The sequence below is a fragment of the Zingiber officinale genome, chromosome 2B (genome assembly GCF_018446385.1).
Source record: "Zingiber officinale cultivar Zhangliang chromosome 2B, Zo_v1.1, whole genome shotgun sequence".
In the NCBI taxonomy this organism is placed as follows: Eukaryota; Viridiplantae; Streptophyta; class Magnoliopsida; order Zingiberales; family Zingiberaceae; genus Zingiber; species Zingiber officinale.
In genome coordinates, this window is record NC_055989.1 from 153,086,073 (window position 1) to 153,098,874 (window position 12,802).

At 38.1% G+C, this 12,802-nt stretch overlaps 1 protein-coding gene across 2 annotated transcripts; it reads right to left on the bottom strand.

Annotated features, from left to right (window-relative positions):
• Nucleotides 1-9,177: 9,177 nt before the first annotated feature.
• On the bottom strand, nt 9,178-10,329 carry LOC122049685 (protein GOS9-like). 2 transcript variants are annotated; one of them, XM_042611045.1, is made up of 4 exons: nt 10,292-10,329; nt 9,868-10,197; nt 9,600-9,799; nt 9,178-9,536 (listed from the first exon to the last, which is right to left on the bottom strand). In XM_042611045.1, the coding sequence occupies exons 2-4, from the start codon at nt 10,133-10,135 to the stop codon at nt 9,297-9,299; spliced, it is 708 nt and encodes a 235-aa protein (XP_042466979.1). In that variant the 5' UTR covers nt 10,136-10,197; nt 10,292-10,329; the 3' UTR covers nt 9,178-9,296. The 2 variants fall into 2 exon arrangements, with proteins under 2 accessions (XP_042466979.1, XP_042466981.1); XM_042611047.1 differs by lacking the exon at nt 10,292-10,329 and having other exon boundaries at nt 9,952-10,277.
• Between the last annotated feature and the right edge of the window lie 2,473 nt (nt 10,330-12,802).

Sequence of the window (12,802 nt, forward strand, 5' to 3'; positions counted from 1 at the left end):
AAGGGTTTAGTTATTTGTTTGTAAAAAATATATAAAAAATAATTTATACAAATTTTTCTCTAAAGAAAAGTAGTTTTTATGTTTGATTCATGAAGAAAAAAAAATTCTCCTGATCTAATGCAGCCTCATCTCTTGGGGAAAAGGTTAATGTCCCCACTAGTATATGAAAAAGGTAAATCATGATGATGATTAAGAAGGTAAATAAATGGGGAGTGAGTTACACTGGATGACATCCAAGACAAATAACTATCCATTTACTATTTGTCTGTGAGGGCTAATGCAGCCTCATCTCATGTGAACAAAAAGTATGATTAATTATATTCTCACTCAATCACCAATAAGCTTAAGTGGCTCCATGTCCTCTATTCGGATGAGTGAAACAAGTTGGCATCCGACCTCAATGGACCATTCTTGCTTAATCAATTGTGCTAGGTCAACAAATGGGCAAGTTTAGCCATATCGCTTCAAAATCATTAGCATCGTAGCACTCTACTTGTTTCACTACTACCAAGGCTAATTATTTCTTCTAACTAATTTGTTTAATATTATGACAGGTAGGGGACCAATGGGAAAACAAAATTAAATTATAATTTAATTTAAAGGGTTAAGTAGATATTTAATTTCATCAGTGATCCCGTCCGAAGGCTGAGTCGGACGGAAGTTGGTCACGGTGGCCTGGTCGTTGACGGGAAGTCGTAGGTGATTCGGCTCCCACGGGTGGTTGACGCTGCTGCAGGACCCTGCGCACACTCAGACAATCCCCCCTCACGTTAGAGACCAGAACCCAGGGAAAAAGTCCCCGAATCAGGCTCTCCGACGTTCAAGTCAGGTCCTTTTTCCCCAGAAAAAGCAGAGAGAAGAAGAAGAAACGACTGCTAACGAAACAGTTGTGGAAAAAGTGACGAGAGAGTGTGTGCGCGTACCTGCGTACGAGGGATCTCTCCCCTTTTATGCGTCGTCCTCCTAGAACCTGCAATCCTGTCAGAAAACGTTAGACGCTGGGCTTTGTCGTGTAGTCCCGGACACCTGTCGTGCTGCTATTTATCGTGAAAGCATCTTTCTGTTTAGGAACCTCCACCTTCGCACATGGGTTTTGTCTTGTAGTGAGGGACAGCTGGCAGGCTACTACTGGTTATGAGGGCATCTTTTCGTTTTAGGAACCTCCGCCTTCGCACGCATTGTTGGTATGTAATGATTATCCTCTACGGACCGTTGAGATTCTCCGCACCCGCACTACTTAGCTCCTCCGATCCATTGTGACCTGCACCGGCCTCGCCTCTTCCGATCGGCTCTAGCCTCTAAGTGTCACCTGCCAGACGGGCTAACTCTGACTGGCTCTGCCGATCCGGTCTATGATCCGTGGTTTGCATTTCCGGGCCTCCGAATCGCAGACCTGCAGCCCTAGCTGTCTCTACACAGCTATGCCGATCCTGACCTGCATCCTGCGCTTCGTATTTCCTGGTCCTCCACCGCAGGCCTGTAGATCGAGCTGCCTCTGATCAGTTTTGCCGATCCTGACCTGCCTCTGTGCTTTGTATTTCCTGGCCCTCCACCGCAGGCCTGTAGATCGAGCTGTTTTTGATCAGTTCTACCGATCCCGACCTGCCTCTGCCCGGTTCTGTCGATTTCGACCCGTGACTTGTACCTCGCCTGTCGTCTCTCTTCGTTCTCCTACAGCTTTGCCCCTTCGATCAACAAGTCTGTCTGGCCACTGGCTACCCCCTATGCTCAACTCTGACTGTCCCGTCAGCTTGACTATTTGACTGCCAAGTCGCCTTGACTATTGACTGCCGCATCCTCTTGACTTTTGACCGCCATATGACCTTGACTTTTCTAACCCTTTCCTCTTGGGCCCCTCCATTACCAACCGTATCAATCAGAATGTTCATATTAAATCTCAAGTTGATCCTCCAAATATCTCAATCGTGCATTAGGATCACTAGCTCTTCATGATAATTAATTTCTCAGTCCACAAATTCTCCACAAATTGCAAATTGCAGAGATGCATGCTGTCAAGGAAGACAATGGTGACATCAAACAAAATTTTATTAGAGGAAACGATACTAGTTCATAATGAAGTGAAGATGTACAGATCGATGATCAAATTTTAAAACATTAAATTAAAGAGGTATATATATATCAAATTAAGGAGCTTAGTTTGGTCCTCGCCTCTTCTTTCAAGGAAGTGCCTTAGATACCCGTGAACGAATTATCCCTGCCACTAGGACCCATCGGATGTATAATCTAAGGTATTCCCTCTACGAGATTGGCAATTCCTACACAATCAATCAACACGACATGGAGATCGAGTAGTTGAAACAAAGCAAGCGAAATCATCCAATGAATATAAGCATAATACGAGTCTTACATCAAAACTAATCCACAATTACTCCCTCATCCTAGAACAAGGACTCTACTCCATAGACGTCGGAGAAAAACCCGAAGACATGATGTATTTAAACATACAATTCTCAAACACTAAGAGAGAAAGAAGAAGCATGCTTATCCAACGACGATGAGTGATCTTCGGATCTAATCCTTTGCTTCTGGGGTTGATGTGGTGATGAAAAATCGCTGGACCGATATCTTGGACGGCGTGGAATGGCACCAGAGCGATTCTCCTGTTGACGGCTCGCTTCCCGGCTCTCCCCCTCGAGGAAAAGGGTTAAAACCCTTTTATAGGCTAGCGTGCGGCTACGGCGGCACGACCGTGCAAGGATGGCACGACCGTGCAAGGATGGCACGCCCATGCCTTTCTTTGTCATTGGCTGCGCTGCATGGCCGTGCCAATTGGCACAGCCGTGTGAACTCCAGGCTCGGCTCCTAGGACACGGCCGTACAGGGTTGCACGACCGTGTGCTGCATGGTTGCGGTCATGGGAGGGCACGACCATGCAGGGTTGCACAGTCGTTCCTTGCTTGGTTATTGGCTATAAGGCACGACCGTGTAGGGTTGCACGGCCGTGCTCAGATCCCTCTCTGGATTGGCCATACGGTCGTGCAAGGTTGCACGACCGCGCTCTCTGCTTTGTTCTGATACGTCGACAATCATCATTTTTGCTCCAAAAGTTATCCCTGACAACACAAAACCAAACAAAGAGTAGATATCCGAACAAAAGAGTATATATGATGAATATATGATAAAAGAGGTGATCATGCAAGGAAATTATACGTATAAAGCAAGTGAATGTGCGTTAAAACATGCATAAACGATCATAATATTTACGCACATCAGCAGCTATCGAGAAGTACGACACGGGAGAGAGCCGACGAGCTAGGTGTATCCGAGGGACGAGGTGTTGCGGAAGAGTACACCGGTGGATGAGAAGGAAACACAGCGGTCCGAGAGATGAGAAGCCGGGGAGGAAGTCTACTTGAGGAGAAGGCCAGAAAATGAGTTCGGGTGAGCCCTATTCCAGTTGGCCGAAATCACCCTAGCAAACGGAGCAGCAGAAGAGCCAAAAAAGGAGTTGCGGAGCTGCTGGAGGCGCCTTCATTGGAGTTAAAAGCGCCTCCGTGCCTTTCAGTGGGAAGGCACCTTCAACCCACATGGAAGGCTCTTTCAACCTTAATTGAAGGCGCCTTCAATCTAACAAATTTGAACGTTGTCGAGGATAATATTTTATCCTCGGCAGATAAAGTTCTATCCCTTGAAGGCGCCTTGAACCTCTATTGAAGGTGCCTTCAAGCTACGGATAAGATTCTATAGGGGCTATAAAAAGAGCCCTGGACATAGGAAATAGGTAACAACTTATTTATTGATTTCTTAGCTACTTTCTGAACTTCCAACGAGTGTAAGAGGTTTCTCCACCTTTAAAGAAGGAGATCTTTAGTACGTTTACTTGCCTTGGATTAACAACCTCTCTAGTTGTAACCAAGTAACTCTTTTGGCCTCATTTTTTGTTGTTTATTTATTCTTTTTTTTTTTTGCAATACTAATCTGAGTTAAAAGTTGAGGAAGGTTTTTCTTAAACGACTAGTTCACCTCTCCTCCCTCCAACCTACCAGGGCCAACAATTGGTATCAGAGCGAGGTTTGCTTCAGAAGGACTAACCGTCGAACGAATCATACAAGATGGCCAGATCAAGCATCTACCCACCGAAGTTCGAGGGGGATTTCGCCAACTGGAAGAAGAAGATGGAGGTATTTTTCAAAACTGATTTCGATTTGCTTTTAATAATGGAATTTGGTTTTGTAGCAAAGAAAAATGCCACTGGACTAAAAAAGAGCAGGTCGATTTCATGGTAAACGACAAAGTAAAGTTCCATCTACTAAGCGTCTTACTGCCATAATAAGTCAACCAAATCTGAGCTTACGGGTCTGTAAAAGAGCTCTGGGAGAAATTTCTGGAACTACATGAAGGAACCTCGGAGACGAAACTCACGAGACGGGATCTACTCAGAAACTAGATCAACAATATCAAACTGGAAGAAGGCGAAACCATTGCACACCTTCACTCAAAGATCAAGGAGCTCGTCGTTGGACTCACGAATCTTGGAGAAAAGGTAAGTAACCAAGATTCGCTAAGGTACGCTCTTAACGCATTACCTAGAAATACTAAATGGGCATCATTAGTAGATGCTCATTATATATCTAAGGATCTAGATTCAACTACTTTAGAATAATTATTTTCAACTTTTGAAGTCCATGAAACGAGATGTGCAGGTCCGAAGAAGGAGCATAACATTGCCTTAAAAGCAAAGGCAGACGAACAAGATTCAGAATCTTCTCTCGATGATAATGAAACAACATTGATGGTACGTAAATTTAAAAATTTATTTAAAACTAAAAGATTTAATCAAGCGCAGGGTAATAAAAGAAGGATACGATGATATCACTGCAATGAAGAAGGGTATGTGAAAGATAACTTCCCTAAATTGAAAGATAAGGACAAGAGCAAGAACAAGAAGCTAACCCAAGTGAACAACTATTACGTAAGCAAAGGAATAAAGGTCTCATTAGTGATTCAAACACGTGCTTCACAGCTATCATCTGATCAGGGAGATCATTAGTAAGAAAGAAATATAACTTGAAAAAATTTCCACTGAAAGGAGCGTAGTGGATCCTTTGACAAAGGTTCTACCACAATGCAAGTTTGAGAGTCACATTCAGACTTACGGTTTAGGAGGTTGTAGCGATTGACATTAGTCCAAGTGGGAGTGTTTAATTTTGAGAGATGTCCTAAAGGCAACCGCCTTATAATTTTTATTATTTATTTGATAAATATATATTCATTATTTGAGTGTATATTATATGTTTAAATAGTCTTAAACTCATTTACTGAATGTCCATAATACAATTCATAGCATGAGAGAATTTATGATTAAATCACAACTTGTGATTATCTCTACATGTGCAATTATGGACGTATTGGAATTTTTCTAGTTGTCGAATTGGTGCATTTAGATATCATCAATTCTATAAGCTTAGCACGAGTTATACTTCTTGATTCAGCCAAGCAGTTGTTTCTCTCTAGCTGGAGACATTGGGATGTCGAGAGTTAAACTTGGATGTTAATAATGGTAACTAGTTCATTGGAGTAACTTGTTGTACGACTTCATATGATTTTCTATATATATGGATATGTCTATTAAGTTCTTACCATAACTTGAGTGCAAGTTTTCTTTGACTGGAGGAATACAAGTCATCTTGGTTATGGAGACTTATACTTTGACATCTTAAGCAAACTTCTCTTGAAGGTGTGGACCAGAGATGATTGGGTATAAGTTGAAGTACTTGAATGTGTTGTTTGGATAGCCCACAGAGGATTCACCACTCCTTGTGAGAAGACGTATATCCTATGATCACTCGTTAGGATTATTACTCAAAGTCTTTGGACAAAACATTACATGTTAAGAATATGAGACTCTTGTACACATGTATGAGTAATTTAAATTTGTCGAACGAGGAAGTATTACTTAGACTAGGTGTGATGTAGTCAGCCTAGTGGGGGCAAACACATTGATCATATCTTAAACTAAGTGGGTAAAAGATGAGTGAAAGGAATGAGGCACGACTCACTGTAACTGCTGAAAGGTTTAGAATTAGTTTTGAGATCAACTATGATTTTTTCGTTAATTAGGGATCATGATGTACTACTAGGTGTCACTCATGATCATTCCATAATTAAGTAGTTAATTATGGGCGGTCAAAATAAACTGAGAACCTATTAGGTCACATTCAATAAACGAGTCTTTAAAAGATGTAAAATAAGTTAGAGAATAAGGTTCTCAGATCAAGAGATAAAAGTGTGGTTGGATCATATATAAGATATATATGGAAGTATTTGTCGAAACGGAAGCACGGATGTGCCACATTTCTTATGGAAGAGTTGGACCCTATTTGGTTTAATCATGAACCAATTTGGGTTAGCCATGAATCAACTTGATTTAGTTGTGAACCAAACCAAGGGTTAATAGACTAATTTTTTGTTAAGGCATAATGGGTTAGATTTGAACTTTCTAATCTAACTCATTAAAGATGACTATATATTGATATGGTTAGAGAGAATTAATACACAATTCATTATTAGCTTGATTATATTTTTGAAACCTAAACCAATACCTCTCTCCCTGTTTCTCTATCTCTTTTATCGCCAACTACAACAAAAGGGTCTCCTCTTGTTGTCGTGAGCCACCCAAAGGAAGAAGATCTTCCTTTTGATTCTTCTTCCTCTTTGATCCTTCTCCTTCTCTTGTAACTAGTACCTTCCCAAGGTGAAGCTTGTTCTCTTAGAGTTGTCTTGAAGAAATCGGCGTGGATATTGATAGAGGTGAGGTTCTATAACGTGGCAAAACGTTGATATCCATCTCATTATATTACAGGTCATCTGTAAGGTATACATAGAATAATAGTTATCAATTTCATTTTGTTTTATAATGTTTTCTGCACGATTGTATCTAGCATGCGTATAATGTGTGTGATGTAATAAATTAGTTAATTTATCATTAAGTCTTCCGCTGTGCCTGTTTACGAAATATATTTTTAGCACATACCGCGTCGGGCATATCCCAACAGCACTTTGCTCCACAATCACCAAGAATCGGCTACCTTCGGAATGTCAACAAAACCTTATTTTAGGGTTCTTCGACGCCTCCCAATTCATTCAATTTTTCCCTAATCAATTGTCACATCATCCGACCATTCAAACACCTACAGAATGATTCTTTTTGAACCCTTAATCGATTGCTAAGTCATCATAATCAATTCATAAGCTCCAAATTGATTAATCAATCAATTAAGAAGCCTTCTATTCACGAAGAAGTTCTTCCCAATCGATCTAGGAAGCTATTGTTCATTCATAAAATATCTTAATCGATTACCTAATTGATTAAGATTCTGAATCGATTTTCCAATGATTCCAGCACATTATGTGCTCTCGTAAGAATAACCTTAATCTATTACCCAATTATTTAGGATTGCTAGAATCGATTGACCTAATCAATTCTGGCTCTTCCCATTTTTCATGAATCGAGCTTCCCAATCAATTTGGAAATCATCCTAATTGATTGACCTTGGCTTAAACGATTACCCTAACCGATTGGATCTACCCCATTCGATATTAGCCAATAAATTCCCAACCCTAACACCCAGAATTCAAATTTAGGGTTCTCTTGCTCAACATCCGGTCATTCGTGACCTGTTGGGACTTTCCCACCAAGTGTTTGGTCAACTTTTAATCCACTTGAACTTTTCATCTCGTGCTAAGTGTCGAGTTAACTTTTGATCCACTTGGATTATATCTTTGCCAACTTCTCGTTAGACTTCCGATCACCAAGTGTGGTCCTCCTTAACTCACTTAGATTTTTCTCTTGTCTAACCTCAATTTGGACTAGTCACTCGGTAGACTTCCATCCTGCTTAACCTCAGTTAGGGTTGTCCCTTACCTAACCACAATTAGGGCCATTCTTTTGCTAGTGTGCGATCTTTCTTGACCCACTTGGACTTTCCTTTATCTAATCGTAGTTAGGACTTTTTCTTTGTCTAACTCTCGAGTTAGGACTTTGCATTGCCTAGCCTTCAGTTAGGACTTTTCTTTATCTAACCTTTGAGTTAAAACTCAATCTTGAATCCACTCAAGTTTAATCAAACTGGTCAACCTTGATATGTGGATGATTGCACCAATAATCTTCCAATATTCATATCATTCTGAGGTCTCTAGTCCCATCAGTTGATTTTTGCTGAAACCAACCGAAACATGTTGATGGACCTAGAGACTTCAAAATAACAAGAAACCAATTTCTATTTGTTTGTTTTGTTCTTCTGATTGTACAAATGCTCTCAAATATCAATTTGACTTAATATATTAAGAGCAATATTGTTTTAATATGAATTAGATTTTTCAGACACATTCATATTAAAAAGATTATTTTTCTCAATATATTGAGTCAAATTGATATTTGATGGCATGGATATAATCATAAGAATTAGATGAACTCATAGGACCGGTTTTATATCATTTTGAGCTATTTAGGTCCATCAACAGATTTTGGCTAAAACTCTTTAAGTTCATTTGACCAAAATTGGTTGATGGACCTAGAGTGTTCAGAATGATATAAAACTAGATCCTATGAGTTTGTTTAGTTCTTGTGATTATATTCATAGTCTCAAATATCAATTTGATTTAATATATTTAGAGCAATAATTTTTTAAACATGAATTAGTTTTTCGGACATATTTATATTCAAAAATCACTGTTCTCAATATATTTGGTTAAATTGTTGTTTGATAGTATTTTTACAATCAGGAGAACTAAACAAATATATATGAAATGGTTTTACAGCTGAAATAGACTGATGGATCTAGAGACCTCGAAATGATATGAAACTAGTTTCTATATATTCATTTAGTTTTTTTAATTGTAAAAATACTATTAAATATTAATTCTATCCAATAGATTGAGAATAGTGATATTTTGAATATGAATTAATTAAAATCGGTTAAAAAATGATTGGAATGATAAAAAAAATCGACTCTGCTGGGACAGTAGTAGCAGAGGCAAAAATAAAAGTGAGTATATAATTTGGACATTTATAAATTACCTTATGTGATTTAGTAATTTCAAATCTTACCTATGTGATTAGGTAAAAATTAAGTTGAAAAAAATACAATAATTTATTAGAGCAAATAAAACTAGCTAGCTTAAAAACACCAAACACAAAAGTTGGCAGATCATCCATTTACTGAAAAACTATCAAATTTATTTAAATATTCAATCCCACGCTGCATGCAACAAAGTGAAGAAGAGAAAATAGATGCTCAGATTCTGAAATACTCAAGTAATATATAAATGGCCAATTAATTAAGAGCCACGTAGACTCCGATCTCCTTTAGATACTTGTCGTACTGGCCAAAGAATCCAACAATTCGACCGTCCGTGACCGGAACAGTGAACTCGTTGCCGCCGCCTTCCCCAAAAGGCCCATGCGTATTTCCGAAGTTGGTCTTAAATTTGAGCTGAGAGATACAACTTTCGCCGTTAAAAGCGCCGACGAACCCAACCATCGAGTTGATATATTCGCCCGGAAGTAGTTCGACCTGCAAGATCGATCGATATAACGATGTTTACTATCCATGTAGAGTGTTGGCGACTTCACGTACCGTGTGATATCTGCCACCACCGCCACCTAGTCGACGTGTTTCAACATTTTTCCCATCGACAATGTAGGATATCTCCAAATTATCGACGACTACTCCGGTGTGGAGTCTGACCTTTGTGATTTGGGACGCAGATCGACCAATGTCGAAGTTGCAGTCTCCGGCGACTCCCCATGGCCCAACCTTGATGTTATTTTGAAAACCTAAAACATATATATATCAGAATTTAATAACTTGTCATTAATTACTGTAAAAACAAGAGGATAGTCACTGATGCGTGTGAAATCCTCAAAGATAACAGCCACTTGGCCTTCCAATGACTCCAGGTCACGCTGCCACTGCTTGGCTTCCTCACTTGCAAGTCTTCCCTCGCGCTTGGCTTCTTCGATCTTACTTTTGATATCATGTCGTTTAGCTTTCAGCTTTTCTATTTCTTTCTTCAACTTCTTGATTCCGATTTTGGGCTTCCCGCCGGATTTCGATAACCAGTTGAAGCACTTGTTGACGTCTACGTTGAAATTTAAGTTGGTGCAAGCCATGGCTAGCTAGATAGCTGCAGCAGGCCGATGGAGGCTTTGGTAGCGATGGAGGATTCACAGGGCTAAGAAGCAGATCGTTAACTAGATCTCATGAGCTAGCCAGAGAGAGTGAGAAAGATAAAACTAAGAGAAGGGAGAAGAAGAGGTCTATCTTACCATCGTTGGTTGAATCAGTCATAAGTCTTTAGCTCAATAAGATCAACAAAGTCAATATTTTCCACTTTAATCAATAGAAAACTTGAAGCCAGTTTTTTTTTTTTTTAATATCACCTCTCTTCCTAGTATTTTTAATATTCCCAAGCGGTCCTTAAACGTAGCACAGACAATAAACACATGACATCTGTGATATAATGATCAAGGATTGATTTTCAAGAACTGACGATCTAAGATTTATCGTATCATATGCCTAAGGTTTGTGTACCTATATATACTTCTCTCCATATTTATGAAATCGACACTAGATGGATCGTTAATGTAACGAATTATAATTTTTTATAATATTCTCAAGCGCATGCAATCCCTTCCAACCAAATAATATATATTATTTCTTCTCAGTTTTTCTTTTATTTCTATTTCTGGTTTTCTTTTCTCTTCTTTTATGATGCACACTTGTGTACATGTGAATTTTTTTTCGATTTGAAATTTCTTTTAATTTAAAGGCAAAATTTCATTCGCATAACTAGTAGTTTAAAAAAAAAAAAATAAATAAATAAAAATGCACTGGTGGCAGATCCGCAGGATCATATAACAAACAATAACAATAATCAAGCATTTTCTCACTAGGTGAGGTTGGCTGTATGAATCCTTTTACGTTATTGAGCTCTATTTCCTATTATATCATAATCTATATTTAAATAAATTTTATCTTATTTTATTATTGCTAACCAAGTCTTTTTTGGTATTCCTCTTCCTCGTTTGATATGCATGTTTATCATAGTTCCACATCGTCTAACTGGAACATTTATTGGTCGTCTAAGTACATATTCGTACCATCTTAAACGTGTCTCTCGGAGTTTTTCCTCAATAGATGCAACTCCGACTTTCTCTCTAATGCTCTCATTTCTTATTTTGTCCATCTTTGTATGTCTACACATCCACCTTAACATCCTCATCTCTGCAACTCTCATCTTCTGCTCACGTGTTCGAGTCATAGCCTAACATTCAGCTTCATATAACATAGCAGGTCTAACTGCGGTTTTATAGAACTTACCTTTAAGTTTAAGAGATAATTTACGGTCACATAAAACACTCGACGCTCCCCTCCATTTCACTCATCCTGCTTGTATTCTATGTAAGACATCTCTCTCAATCCCTCCATAATTTTGTAAAAATGATCCTAAATATTTAAATCTCTCGGTTCCGGACAACTCGTCCTCTCCTATCTTAACAATTGTTTCATTACTTCTAATATTGCTAAACTTAAATTCCATATATTTTGTCTTTAATCTACTAAGTTTAAAGCATTTCCCTTCTAGTGTTTCCCTCTAAGATTCTAGCTTAGCATTCACTCCTTCACATGTCTCATATACCAAAATAATATCATCTGTAAACAACATGCACGACGGTACTGTGTCTTGAATGTGCGCAGTGAGTTCGTTCATAATTAGTGTAAAAAGATAGGCACTTAGAGCTGATCCTTGATGTAATCCTATCTTTATTGGAAATGCTTCAGTTACTCCGCCTGAAGTCTTTACTCTGGTCATTACATCCTCATACATATCCTTAATTAGTTCAATACATGTTACGCTAACACCTCTCTTTTCTAAAATTCTCCATATAATTTCTCTTGGGATTCTATCATAAGCTTTTTCTAAGTCAATGAATACCATGTGTAGATCTTATTTTTGCTCCCGATATTTTTCAATTAATTGTCTAAGAAGATGTATAGCTTCTATTGTCGATCTTCCAGGCATTAACCCAAATTGATTTTCTATCACTGTAATCTCCTTCCTTAATCTTTTTTCTATTACCTTTTTCCAAAGTTTCATAGTATGACTCATTAGTTTAATACCCTTATAGTTTGCACAATTTTGTATGTCTCCTTTATTCTTATATAAGGGAACTAAAGTACTTATCCTCCATTGATCAGACATTTTTTTCGTTTTCAATATCATGTTAAATAATTTTGTAAGTCATTCAATACCTTGTTTCGCTAAGCACTTCCATACCTCTATCGGAATATCATCTGATCCAACGGCTTTTCCATTGTGCATCTCATTTAAAGTTTATTTTACTTCTGAAGTTTGAATTTTACGATAAAAATTAAAATTTCTATGCTCATTTGACCTAATTAAATTACCTAAGTTAAGTTCGTCACCTAAACCTTCATTAACAAGTTGATGAAAATACCTCTTCCATCGCTTTTTTATTTCTCCATCATTTACTAATACCCTATTACATTTATCTTTAATACATTTTATTTGGCTAAGATCTCTTGTTTTTCTTTCTCTCACTTTAGTTATTTTATAAATGTCTCTTTCCCCTTCTTTTGTATCCAATTTTTGATATAATCGTTCAAAATTTTCATTTTTTGCTTCACTCACTACTTTCTTAATTTTTTTCTTGCTATTGTATATTTTTTTAAGTTTTCCTCGTTCTTACAAATATATAATTCCTTATAAGCTATTCGTTTTCCCTTCACTTTCTCTTGTACTTTCTCATTCCACC